At 36.3% G+C, this 13,207-nt stretch overlaps 3 protein-coding genes across 6 annotated transcripts; 1 reads left to right on the top strand and 2 right to left on the bottom strand.

Moving 5' to 3' along the window:
• LOC104771173 (protein DETOXIFICATION 42-like) lies at positions 1-1,918 on the bottom strand. 4 transcript variants are annotated; one of them, XR_764737.2, is made up of 6 exons: positions 1,703-1,911; positions 1,114-1,327; positions 782-905; positions 605-676; positions 423-539; positions 1-335 (listed from the first exon to the last, which is right to left on the bottom strand). XR_764737.2 is itself a non-coding variant. In XM_010495655.2 (6 exons), exons 1-6 carry the CDS (start codon positions 1,790-1,792, stop codon positions 75-77), a joined length of 672 nt encoding a protein of 223 aa, XP_010493957.1. In that variant the 5' UTR covers positions 1,793-1,918; the 3' UTR covers positions 1-74. The 4 variants fall into 4 exon arrangements, 2 of the variants coding, with proteins under 2 accessions (XP_010493957.1, XP_010493956.1); XR_764738.2 differs by having other exon boundaries at positions 423-493; positions 1,703-1,910; XM_010495655.2 differs by having other exon boundaries at positions 805-902; positions 1,114-1,147; positions 1,703-1,918.
• Positions 5,458-10,733, top strand: LOC104771174 (kinesin-like protein KIN-14G). The gene is made up of 19 exons (XM_010495656.2): positions 5,458-5,635; positions 5,930-6,096; positions 6,180-6,314; positions 6,444-6,659; positions 6,753-6,824; positions 7,069-7,137; positions 7,254-7,454; positions 7,575-7,656; positions 7,758-7,853; positions 7,953-8,129; positions 8,221-8,327; positions 8,430-8,608; positions 8,706-8,867; positions 8,955-9,208; positions 9,297-9,460; positions 9,585-9,779; positions 9,892-10,106; positions 10,185-10,388; positions 10,479-10,733. The coding sequence occupies exons 1-19, from the start codon at positions 5,500-5,502 to the stop codon at positions 10,582-10,584; spliced, it is 2,937 nt and encodes a 978-aa protein (XP_010493958.1). The 5' UTR covers positions 5,458-5,499; the 3' UTR covers positions 10,585-10,733.
• On the bottom strand, positions 11,340-12,163 carry LOC104772636 (agamous-like MADS-box protein AGL93). Its single transcript, XM_010497228.1, has one exon. It carries the CDS (start codon positions 12,120-12,122, stop codon positions 11,340-11,342), a length of 783 nt encoding a protein of 260 aa, XP_010495530.1. The 5' UTR covers positions 12,123-12,163.

A 13,207-nucleotide genomic window follows, 5' to 3' on the forward strand; every position in this document is an offset into this window, starting at 1 on the left:
GAATCACAAAACCAAAGTTTGAGACACTGACTAGTGGCTATCCTATAACCAAGAATTATTCATGTAGGCAACAATCACATTAACAGCAGAGGTAAAATACTACAAACATCAAATCCAATGTTTGAGAATCCTAAACTACAAACATCAAAGACAATATATATAGTGAGACCAAACCAAAGTCCAATAAAACCAAGAGTCGATGAGAGGAAGAGCAAACACAAAATGCAAACTATAGCCACCAGTGAAGCTGCGGCGTAACCAAAATCGGATGCTCCAAAGTTAACTCCATCAAATACAAACGCCAAAGCATTGACTGGTTGTGTCCCTGCGACAAACTTTAGTAAACAAGAACCGGATTTAGTCAAAATGTTATGTCATAATCTTTGTTTGATTAAAGAGTTAAGGGGATGTAAAGTAATCACCGGAAGTCCTATGCTAATGAGGTGTAAAACTTTATCGTCTTTTGTAAACACTTTTGCTCCAAAATGCAACGCTGCTCCAAGTATAGCCGCGAGTAGAAACCCGAGAACCAATCCCAACTGTCACAAGATTTAGTCCTGCAGGGCACATAGGCTTCCACAAACTTAAACAAAATATGCAGTACCTGCAGTACACGAGAAGCTGTAGCTGCAGCTCTTTTGTAGTCTTTCTTAGCAAAAGCGCTCGCTAGTATTGCCTTCAGAAACGAAAGTCATCGAATGATCATCTGAATATGAATACATCAAGAGAATCTAAAAGAAACACAATAAGACACTGGATAAATCATACGCAAACCATTTACTTCAACAATGTTTTGGGGACTACTTGTTTGCTGCAGCGAGTTCTGCACTGATAATGAAACTTGATTTCCCAGCTTGTCTCAAGTACTGAACATCTCCATTCATCAGCTTCACTTGTCACTTCTTCTGTATATGACAAGTGATTTAGAATGCTAAAACTTATATAAATACATGCCAAAACTAAAGTCTACAGCTCACTTAAATTCTTAATTGAAAAGAACAATAAACACCCTATCATCACCATCTACCAGAAATCACCTTATCATGTCCTCAAGTGATCCTTTATATGAACACCAAATTTAAAAAGTGCGAGTGTAGTAGAAGTAATACATACCATTCCTGCCAAAAAGCCTAGAATGTTGAACAACCTACACAAACGGGGACAAAAGACTAAATTCAATATCATGGGTATCTTCAAAGTGACTTTAGCAAGTTCAAGTATCAAATTCCAAGTTTTCTCCAACAATGAAGATCTCAATCAGGCTCTACTGGCTCATTTCTTGTTTAAATATCTCGCTCATGTACTGATATAACAATTGCAAGTTCACCTGCATAATGAAAAGTAGCTGCTCACTTGAATCACAGAACAAGAAAGAACTAAGGATCATGAAAAAAATCCAAGTCAAAACAAATCTCAAATTGGCTAATATCTCTATTGAGAAATCGAAGAACAAAAATAAAAATTCTCAATTATGAATTTCAGTCAAATTGAAGAACAAAAATGAGAATTCTAGATACAAATTCAGACCCTCGGAACAACTGCATTGGAACAAAAAAAACCAGAACTCGACACCGTCTAAATCGAGAAATGTCTACTCTGGGTTAGAGCTAGGTAGATCGGATCAGACCAGAAGAGCAACCAGAAATTGAAACAACAATGTGATGTGATAGAAGCTATACGATTTCGAAATTGGGATACCTACCTCAGAGGGGAATTCAGCAAGGAGACGTTCGCAGAAGAAGATGACATTATTGAACATAAACTGACTCTCGACACAATTCGGATTCTCCATTTTTTCTGATGAGACGAGAGAAAGAGAGAGAGAAGAGAGGAAAAGAAATCGAGTTTAGAGGAATGCCCTTTTCTATTATTCTCTTGGCCAACCAAAAATGGACACGTAGCGTCTCTTATGATCGATCTCAGTATGTTATATAAGAGAGCTTCTTCCTTCATTTCTTTTCTTTTGATTTAATTTTAACCCACAAAAAATCTTACAACCCCCTTAAAGATATTTTGAGAAATTATTGCATTTCATAAATTTTTAAAATTATAAAACATACATATTTTTAAAGATATTTTGACTTTATTAATTTCCTCAAGAGTGAGTCCCTTTGTCTTTGCATCTTTGGCACAATGGAGAATGGAGAGACAAAAGAAACAAATTATGGAACAGATAAACAAAGCAAAAATTCAGGTTCATCCAACCAGTAAGTGACACGTCACGGTCTCTTATGCAAAATTCAATGCCTTTTATATCTCTTATATTATCTGTATACTTCAATCCAAATAGCTATACATTATATTACATAGTATTGATCTCATATCGATCTATTTTATTTGACAATTTAAAGAAGGGATTGTGTTAGGATTCACTAATGTGGTTTTGTTTGTATAGCCTCTTTGTTTCCGAGAATTAGTTGATAAAAACCACTCAATTAGTTTATGAGTTTTGACAAGAAAAGAAGAAGAGGTAGTGTTTGCCCCAAAAAAAAAAAAAGAAGAGGTAGTAGATTCTAAAGGTTTCATTTTTAAAAATATCTAACTTTAATGATAACATTTTAAAATTGGATATTTTAACTCTATTTTATTTATGAAAATATATTAAAATCCATTTTAATTTTTTGATATTCAAATATACTCTTTTAAAATGTATTTGGGTATGCAAATGTTTTATAATTCTTTTAAATTTGATAACGAGAACATCAATAAAATGTTTAATTATTTAGCTGGATAACACTAGATTTTATAAGTTTTAAATTTCATTTTAAATATTTCGATATGCAGAAAACCACAATGTGGTTTTAACTTTGATAACATTGAACATCAAACTATTAGCTGGATAACAATAGATTTTAGAAGTTTTAAACTAAATTACTGATATAAACTTACTTACATTAATATTATATATATGTTTGGATTCATGTTCTATTTATATCATAAACTAAGTAACACCGTTAGATATCTAAACAGAGATAAACATGTCATTAGTGAAAGGGATGTTTGGTCTGTGTTTCCTACTAATTAGGAAGCAAAATGATATGATTTCGTCCACTTAGAAGTTTTAAACAACTTTATTAAAAAAATTCTCCCCCAAAAAGCTAATAACTGCCTCAACTATTTAAAACTATGCACTTAAGTGTCCTAATTGTTACAAATTTAGTAATTAACGGTCCCATATCAGAGGCAATAATCAATTGATTATTATTAAGATCCATTGAATTGGACCACCCAAAATCATACAGACACGTACCATACACACTCATTAATACTTTACATGCATACTATATCTTTTTTTTTTTTTTTTTGGACAAAACATGCATACTATATCTAAGGCTAAGCAAAACTATACTTTTACAGGTTGGTGTGTTCACTGTGTTCGGCAAAAGGCTCCTGTTCATTTAAAAGTTGGTACTTAGATTTCTGTATCTTCAGTGTCAATAAAGAGACAATGATTATTTATTTTTCTAAAAGAGAGGATGATAATAAGATTATATTATCCCCATCTAGCTTAAATTTTACAACATTATCTATTTAGAGATCATGAATGAAAAAAAGAAATCAAAATTTTGTCGAATTATGGGGAGATGACATGTAGTTAAATAGTGGAAAACTGATTTTTAGTTCAAAAAAGTTGAAAAAGATAAAATATGCCGGAGGTTCAGAAATTGATGTTTGCTTTTGTGAACTGAAAAACTTTGTGTGTGCGCCTAAAACCTCACTTTAGCCAGCATGTTTCTGGGCTGCTTTTTTAAGTGGGCCATTTAATTTCGGCCCGATTATATTTAATTTAAGTCTTAAACTAAACCATTGATTTATTAATTAGCCACGTCGATCATAAATACGCCTCTTTTTTCTATGGTTCGGATCCGAAGCTCTGGCTTTGGTACTCTTTTTGTTTTCAAGTCAAGACTTACTTTTTTTTTTTGGTAAGAGAGGGGGAGACAAATTAGGCTCCTCTCATATTATTAGAAAAAATAGAAAAACAACTACAAACGGACTGACCGTGGCATAGTACAACCAACAACATCTTCAAAAATAATTCCCTGAATACATTTAGGACTAACAATCAAAGAATGAAAACGCAAAGGGAGAGGGTAAACACATAGTTAGCTAATTCGTCAGCAAGACGATTAGCTTCCCTATACACATGACGAATACGGACTAACCAGTCCTTCAAGATAAAACCATAGCACAAACGTATTAGGAAAGACAGGGGATGAGAATCATTGATCCATGTAGTAAAAAAACCTACCACTAGCTCAGAGTCCACCTCAAGATCCACCCGCGTACATTCCTTCTCCCAAGCCATCACCAAGCCATAATAAACACCCCAAAGCTCTGCAAGTGGTGCTGAACAGAACCCTATATTCAGAGCAAACCCGATGAGCCAATTACCTTCCCCGTCCTGCAAGACACCTCCGGCTGTTGCCTTCCCTGGATTGCCCCATGATGCACCATCCGTGTTTATTTTTAACCACCCCTCCTGCGATGGAGACCATGATATCAAACGTTCTTCTCGTACCACTCCTGCTCTCTCACTCACTGAAACCAAGAAAGCCTTATAGGTCTCCTCAGCCAAGCCCTTCAAAAAACGAATTCTATCACGGAACTTACCCAAACCACCAAAAATATCTCCACACCGCCACTTCCACCCCCATCACACTGCTCCAACAAACAGCGTATTATTCTAATATTTATATTTATTTTTATAACTATTATTTTTATCTAGCGTAGTGTTCTGTCAAGACTTACTCGGAAAACATAACTATTATTTTTATACTTATTTGATTTGAGACCATATTATTTTATTGATTTAATTAGTTGGCTCAGTTCAAAATTCTAATTTTACTGAAAGTAATAGTAGAATATTTTCCTCTAGATTTATTTATTTATTTAAATTTACAGTTTTTAATGGAAGAAGTAGAATGGTGCCAAAGAAAAAAAGCAAAATGTTGAATAAGTGGAATTATATATCAACATTATTGGCGAAAAAAATGTTTCTAATAAGGTGTATTCTCCTAATTGTATAGCTAATTTACAGTCTCTTTTTACTAGAAAAATCAGACAACCAATATATGGCAGGAAACAAATTATTGTATTCAAAAAATTTGTATTAACGTATTTATTAGTAATAATAATTATTTGTTGGTTTGTAAATTATATTATCAAACAAAAAAGAGAATTACATATATAGCCGAAAAAGAAAGAAAGAATAATAAAACGAAGCTGGGACGTTTGGAGTCAGGTTCGGAGCGTATTTCGCCTCCTTTGCCAATCTCACGAGAGAGAGAAGAGAGACAAAGAGAAAGTGAGGGAAAATATTTGCATTTCAAAACACCTTTTTTCTCGCTTCTTCTTCTTCTTCTTCTTCCTCCCGTTGCTTCTTCTTCATCCTTTATAAACAAACACAACACCGCAAAATTCTCTGTATCTCATAAAAAAAAAAAAAAAAAAATTCTCCAAATCTCTCTCTCTCTCTCTCTCTCTCTCTTTGTGTCGATGGCGGCGACGACATCGGAGATCAACAACAACGATCTTTCCTTCTCCGTAGTATCGATCGTTGAAGATGTTCTTCAACAGCATAGTACCCGATCAAGCGACGTCGGTTTGGTTTCCCGCAAAGTTGAAGAATCTTGTGAGTCTTTTTGTTGATTTTTTTAGATCCTTTTCAATATCGTTCAATTCTGGGTTTCAACCGGGAGAGAGAGAAACTAGTAATTTTGTAATTTTTGATGAGCTTGCATCAATTCGNTTTTTTTTTTTTTTTTTTTTTTTTTTTTTTTAATTTTGGTGAAAATTAGGTTTTTTATTTATTTTATTTTCAATTATATGAAAATTAGGTTTTGTAGGCGCTATGGGTATTTTCTCGAAAATTTCTTAGTCTGAAGAAAGTTTTATAATAATTTTTGTTGGTTATGTAAAAAAAAAGCTATAAGAAGATATGAAGCTGCTGGGTGGCTTAGAGAAATGCTTGGAGTTTCCAGTGGTAAAGATTTCCCAGCTGAGCCTTCTGAAGAAGATTTTAGGCTTGGCTTGCGAAGTGGTATTGTTCTTTGCAATGTTCTTAACAAAGTTAATCCTGGCTCAGTCTCTAAGGTATACTTTATTTATGGGTGTTGATGTTTTTTTAAGTATGGAGATGAAGGATTAGGCTCATATTTTGCTCTATTAAATTTCAGGTTGTTGAAGCGCCTGATGATGTTGCGGATGGAGCTGCACTCTCAGCTTTCCAGTACTTTGAAAACATCAGGAACTTTTTAGTTGCTATTGAGGATATGGGTTTGCCATCTTTTGAAGCTTCAGATATGGAGAAGGTATGTACAAACTAGTTTGATTTAACAAGATACAGATGTGTAGCTTTTTTTCTTGATTGATTTGTTGAAACATATATATATATATATATATATATATATATATATATATTTATTTTTTTCTTTTTCTAGGGAGGCAAGTCTATAAGGATAGTGAACTGCATTCTTGCTCTGAAATCTTACAGTGAGTGGAAACTCAAAGGTGAAAATGGTCCTTGGAGGTATGGATCCAACATGAAGAATAACTTTGGTTTGAGAAAACCATTTCTGAGGAAAAATTCAGAGCCCTTCATGAGTTCCATATCAAGAACTGATCAACCTGATGCTGGGCAAGATCTTTGTGACAAAGTAAGTGGATAAAATTCATGCATAATGGAAATGTTTGTTTCTATAGCAGTGGATTGTGTGAAGTTGTTCACAAAACTGTTTACTTTTTTGCAGGGAGATTCTAGATCCATAAATGGGCTTGTTCGGTCATTCATTGCAGACAGAAAGCATGACGATATTCCAAATGTAGCCAACTTAAAAACTCTGCCTTTATAGTTTTTTCTGCAGTTCCCTTTCTTAATGAAAGCTTTGCATTGGTCTGTATTAAGCTTCTTAAGGCATATATAATATGAATTGAAACGCTTCATATTAAAAAAACTGATCTTTATCTATCACCCTTCGTAGGCTCAGTAATTGTTAGCAAGACTAGTACTAGACACCATTTCGAAAACACTTATTGAGAAATCTGACTTCTTTTCCTACTTTTCAGGTTGTAGAGTCTGTGTTGAACAGAGTTATGGAAGAAGTCCACCAGCGGTTATCAATCCACAATGAAATGGTGAGGGCAAGTGGAGATGCTGTTATTTTCTTTGGAGTGAACAAGTACAGTCAGTCTGAGGTTTTGATTGATCTGACTCATTGATGCAATGAAACTGGCTTTCAATTTTTTTTCAGATGAAATCAAGTTCAAAACCTATTCCAGAAGATATATCATCCTGTGAGACAGTGGTCCGGTCTCAGCAGTGTGATGCAAGAGAAGATGAGGAAGCAGAAGAAAACAGTCCGTCCCAGGTTGTAGAAGAAAAGTTTCAAAGGACACATTTTGAACATTACGAAGAACAAGAGATTCTTCGGAATCAACAAAAACACATCCAGGTAAGTTCCATTTTCTATGGCACTGGAGGATCTAACAACCATATCATGAAAGTGGTTTCTTATTCTATCTTCCAATCACAAGTTAAAAGAGAATTTAAGCATTGTTTTTATTGCTTACAGGAGTTGAAGCAAACCTTAAACACTACAAAAGCGGGAATGCAGTTACTGCAGATGAAGTATCAAGAAGATTTCTTTCACCTAGGTGTCAACTCAGATCATGTTCTTGCTATCTTCTTGTTGAGGCCTCAATGTTCAATCAGTAAATATCTAATCTGTCATCATTTTTGGGTTTGTGTCACACAGGCAAGCATTTAAATGGTCTAGCTTATGCGGCTACGGGATACAAAAGGGTTCTTGAAGAAAACCGAAAACTGTACAATCTAGTGCAGGATCTAAAAGGTAACTTGATTTGTGTTAGTCATACTTCTAGGGTCTTGAATCACAAAGACAGTTCCTATAACCTGCGTAATGACCTCACACTTGGTTGGGAATGTATAGGAAACATACGGGTGTACTGTCGGGTCAGGCCTTTCTTGCCTGGGGAAACAACTGGTTTGAGTGCTGTGGAACACATAGAAGAAGGGACCATCACGATCAGAGTGCCATCAAAGTATGGGAAAGCAGGGAATAAACCATTTATGTTCAACAAAGTCTTTGGCCCTTCTGCAACACAAGGTTAGAAGGCTTTGATTTTATGTCCCTGTAATATTTAGTTTGTTGCGCTGCGCTGTGAATAACATTAGGAAATGAATCCACTGTTCTTCAGAGGAAGTGTTTTCAGACATGCAGCCTTTGGTACGGTCAGTTCTTGATGGCTACAATGTCTGCATCTTTGCTTATGGCCAAACCGGGTCAGGGAAAACTTTCACCATGGTTAGAATTACTTTACTTGTCTATCCAATCTTTTTAAGATAATTAGATTTTTTTTTTCTTTGATATACAACACCAAATTCCTAATTTTCCTAACTACTCTAGACAGGGCCTAAGGAGCTGACTGAAGAAAGCCTAGGTGTAAACTACAGGGCACTGGCAGATCTGTTTCTTCTATCAAATCAAAGAAAAGACACGACCAGCTACGAAATTTCAGTTCAGATGCTGGAGATTTACAACGAGCAAGTCAGAGATCTTCTTGCAACTGATGGCCAGACTAAAAGATATCCTTTGTGTTAATAATATAGGTTTGACTGTTGTCTTCATCTTTTAGAAACTCTGAGATACTTCGATTTTGTTTGTTCCTTAATTCTTGATTACGTTAGAGATCAGAAACAACTCTCAAAATGGAATTAATGTGCCGGAAGCAAGTTTAGTGCCTGTCTCATCGACGGATGACGTTATACAGCTGATGGATCTGGGACAAATGAACCGTGCAGTGAGCTCTACAGCTATGAATGATAGAAGTAGTCGATCCCACAGGTTTGTTGTCCTTTATATTCTTCTATTTTATTATGAGTACTCTCTTGCATAACTCGTTCTAACTCCAATTCTTCTTTTCTTTGGCAGTTGTGTAACTGTTCATGTTCAAGGCAGAGACCTCACATCTGGTACTATCCTCCATGGTTCTATGCATCTGGTTGATCTTGCAGGGAGTGAGAGAGTAGACAAGTCTGAGGTGACTGGAGACAGACTGAAGGAGGCTCAGCACATCAACAAATCCCTCTCGGCTCTTGGAGATGTCATCTCCTCGCTTTCCCAGAAGACTTCTCATGTGCCTTACAGAAATAGTAAACTCACTCAGCTTCTGCAGGACTCCCTCGGTGAAATTCTCGAAACCATCTTACCTTGTTGCATTTTGTGTCTGTACATGGACTTGAATCTTATACAACAAATTTTCTACAATATCAGGAGGATCAGCCAAGACGCTTATGTTTGTCCACATAAGTCCAGAAGCTGACACTCTCGGAGAAACTATTAGTACTCTGAAGTTTGCTGAACGAGTGGGAAGTGTTGAGCTAGGCGCTGCTCGTGTGAACAAAGATAACTCAGAGGTTAAGGAGCTTAAAGAACAGGTTCGTAAACCATACACCATGACTAGAATGTGGTTGTTCTACATACTCATTTGCTGTTTTCGTTCATTCTCTCCCCATATGTATATCATATCACTAATCTGCTACTGTTCTTGGGGGTTCTTAGATTGCTAATCTTAAGATGGCTCTAGTGAGGAAAGGAAATGGTAATGATGTACAACCAACCTCTTTACCAATCAACCGTGAGAGAATATCGAGAAGAAGATCCCTTGAAACTCCTACTATTCGACCCAAATTACCTACTATGGGAAACACATCAAGCAACAGTAAGCCCCAGATCATGGATCTAAGTGGACCAGAGGTATGCTCTGCCTTCTTTCATGAGCAACAAATGCTGCTGATTTAAACTAACTAGAATTTATAAATTATGTCATTTGGGTATAAATGTAATATACCCTTTGAAACATATGCAGGCTTTTAGCGATTCTACTGCATCTTCAAGAAGACACAGCTTAGATATCCATGAGCTTATGAAATCTTCTTCTCCGGCTTGGCCGAGGCAATCACTCGAGGATAGAGAATCTAAGTCAGGGGAGTGGATCGATAAGCACGAAGAACTAATTCAAGATCATAATCCGAATCCTCCTGAGCAGTTTTACCAGTCAATGGTCCCTCAACAACATTCACTGTAAGTAACTCACATTACATTTTATACTTTACTGTATGTAACTCTTCATCTTCTTAATATTGATCTTTCAAACGACAGAAATGGTGGGAAACAAGATTTCGAAGTGCAGAGTATAACGGATAACGAATCTGATGAAGCCACAGCAAGCGATTGCTCAGATTCCGATTTGCTGTGGCGATTGAGCGTTCAAGTGAATGTTCCCAGAGTTTCTAATGTCCAAAACTCAGCAAACCCCAAATCAAAGAAAATTCAGCCAAGAACTGCTAAACTCTCAGAAACTAGGTTACAAAAATATATATACTTTTTTACAAGTGTTTCCAGCTAGTTTTATCGATCTAATTGGGAGCTTTTGTCTTTTTTTGCTTGTGACAGAAGCTTGATTCCATCGCTGATCCCAGCACCAAGCAAGAGACTTCCTAATTCGCAGCCGCAGCGACCAACCAGAGATGGGAAACGCAGACTGAGTTTAGGCACATGAACCATGTTTTCTCACCAGTTTTGTAAAGAGTTTTTAAAGGAAGGAGACAAAAATATTTGTTATTTGTATATTGCGAGAGCTTTCTCTGTTTTGGCCGCTCTTATTGTGTCATTATGATAAAATCTCAAATTTGTTGCTTTGAGTGTACAAAAAAGGATTCCTTATTATACAATCTTCTTTTGGATTCTTATTAAAGTATGTGTATGCATATACTATAATTTTAATAATTTTTTGAACAATATCAAATGTAGTAAAAATGGGAGAAAAGTTACAAAGAATCCTTGTGATTTTATAAAGCAACTATAAAGATCAATATGCTTTTGAAGTAAAATGGCGCATACATAATAATCCTACACAGGGCTACCATATGAATAGTGTTGGCAATGGCAGAATGTTTTGTTTTAAGGAATAATAAAAAGTTTAACTCTGATTTACCAAACCAACTTTGTTATTTCAATTACTCAATTAGTTTACTTGTCTGTATCAATTATGGACATTTAACATATAATGTCTATTGCATAAAAACCCTTAATATAGTAGTTTGATCAAACTCAAATTTAAGACTCCGAAAAAAAGTAGAAGAAGCCAAGACTATGTTAGAAACTTGAGGAAAAAAAATACATTCATACTTAGGAAAACATACAATTCAAAAGATATAACAAAAATTGTCGACTTCTTACAAACCCTAAATCTAAATCGGCCACAAGAAGAGACTTTTTGCTAACAGAGTTCAACTCATAATCTAACATTCATAATCATATACATAATAGAAAATAATAAACCATTGACCTAGTCAAAGACCTAATTGAATTGTAAGAAGAGAACGTCAATGGATCAGCAAAAGACGACGGAGTTTGATTATTCCACCCCACAAACTGATCAAAGTGGACAAGTGGTGGGGTTTGTGTCTGCATCTGAGGAGGAAACACCATGGGAAGATCAGAGTCGTTACTTCTTAGACAAAGTCCTTGTGCCCCAAGTGAAGCCGTACTCATCGATGGGTCAAAGCCAGAAACAGAGTGAGAGAGTTGACAGAAGCTACCGTTGTCATGGTTATAGAGAAAGACTGAAACTTTGCTCTGATGTTGTTGAGTCAATGATGGCGTCGATAGGTCTTGCTTTGTTTTTGACACACCGCTCATCAATGATGCATCTGTTGTGAAGAAACTGGCGGAAGACACCACAGGGTTCTGATCGGGTTTCGTCTGGTTCTGTAACCGAAGAAGCTTATCTTGTAACACCCGTAGAGCACTCTCTAACGAAGCCTCAATCTCCAAGACTTTCTCAGAGAATCTGTTGTCCTTGATATCAAAAAATGTCTTCTTGTCTTTGAGGGTCTTCTTATTGAGAATCAGAGAAAGGTTTGTGCTATTCTTGCGTCTCTCTCTATCGTTTAGTTTGCTGAATCTCTCCGCCATGTCTCGAACCTTGGATTGATCTTCCGGCCATGTCTTGACGAGTTCTCCGTAACGGCCGTAGTATATAACACAGACTTTGATATCGCATAGGTTTGAAAGCTCGGAGGCTTTCTTAAACATGTATGTTCTCTCAAAGGAAGATTTGTTGTCTTCTTTGATACGGAAGAGAACGAGGGTTGTTTCTTGAAACTATAGTTTCAAAGTAGTATAAAGAACACAAGAATTTAAAAGAATCACTCTCTTTTATTAACCTTTAGGAAACTCTCTCAAAACCCAAAGCTTTCTTGTTCTCTCTCAAACTTCTTAAGTTATGCCACACATTGGCATCTCCTTATATAGAGAACTCAAAACACCAAAACCTATTCTTATTAGAATTTGTATATATTTAAATAACTCTTAAATATATCTTGTCATTATCCTAATTTTTTAAAAACCACAACTTGGTAGGATTAGGATTCCTTATGACTCAAGCTTTTTTCAAGCTTAAGTCGACAATCTCCCCCTTAAGCTTGAAGTTAGTCTCCTCCAAGTCTTCCACTCCAATTAGCTCCCTCATTTGAATGAACTTGATTCTTCCTAGTGCCTTAGTCAAAATATCAGCCTTCTGCTCATGTCCAGGCACATGTTCTACCTCTATTTGACCATTCTCCACACACTCTCTTATAAAGTGATACCTTGTGTGAATATGTTTGCTCCTACCGTGAAAAACAGGATTCTTAGTTAGAGCGATTGCTGATTTGTTGTCGACCCTGATCGTAACTTTCTCACCCGGCACACCTGTAACCTCACTCAGCAAATCTTGAAGCCATATGGCCTGTCGAGCTGCTTCTGTTCCGGCCATAAACTCGGCCTCGCATGACGACAACGCCACCGTATCTTGCTTCTGCGAGCACCAAGAGATTGGGCTTCCTCCAAGGTAGAAAATGTGACCTGTGGTGCTTCTTCCATCATCTTGATCCACATTGTGACTTCTGTCACTATAGCCTATCAATCTTGGCACTTTTGTAGCAGACCTTTTAAACACTAAACCGAAGTTTGTAGTACCCTGCAAGTACCACAACACTTGTTTCATCGCAGAACCGTGAGAAACCTTAGACGTTTGCATATACCTGCTTAATACTCCTACACAATAGGTTAGATCCGGTCGAGTGTGAAGAAGATAGCGAAGGCAGCCAACATTCTACCTGAAGCTTGTAGCATCAATA

The sequence above is a fragment of the Camelina sativa genome, chromosome 20 (genome assembly GCF_000633955.1).
Source record: "Camelina sativa cultivar DH55 chromosome 20, Cs, whole genome shotgun sequence".
Classification (NCBI taxonomy): Eukaryota; Viridiplantae; Streptophyta; class Magnoliopsida; order Brassicales; family Brassicaceae; genus Camelina; species Camelina sativa.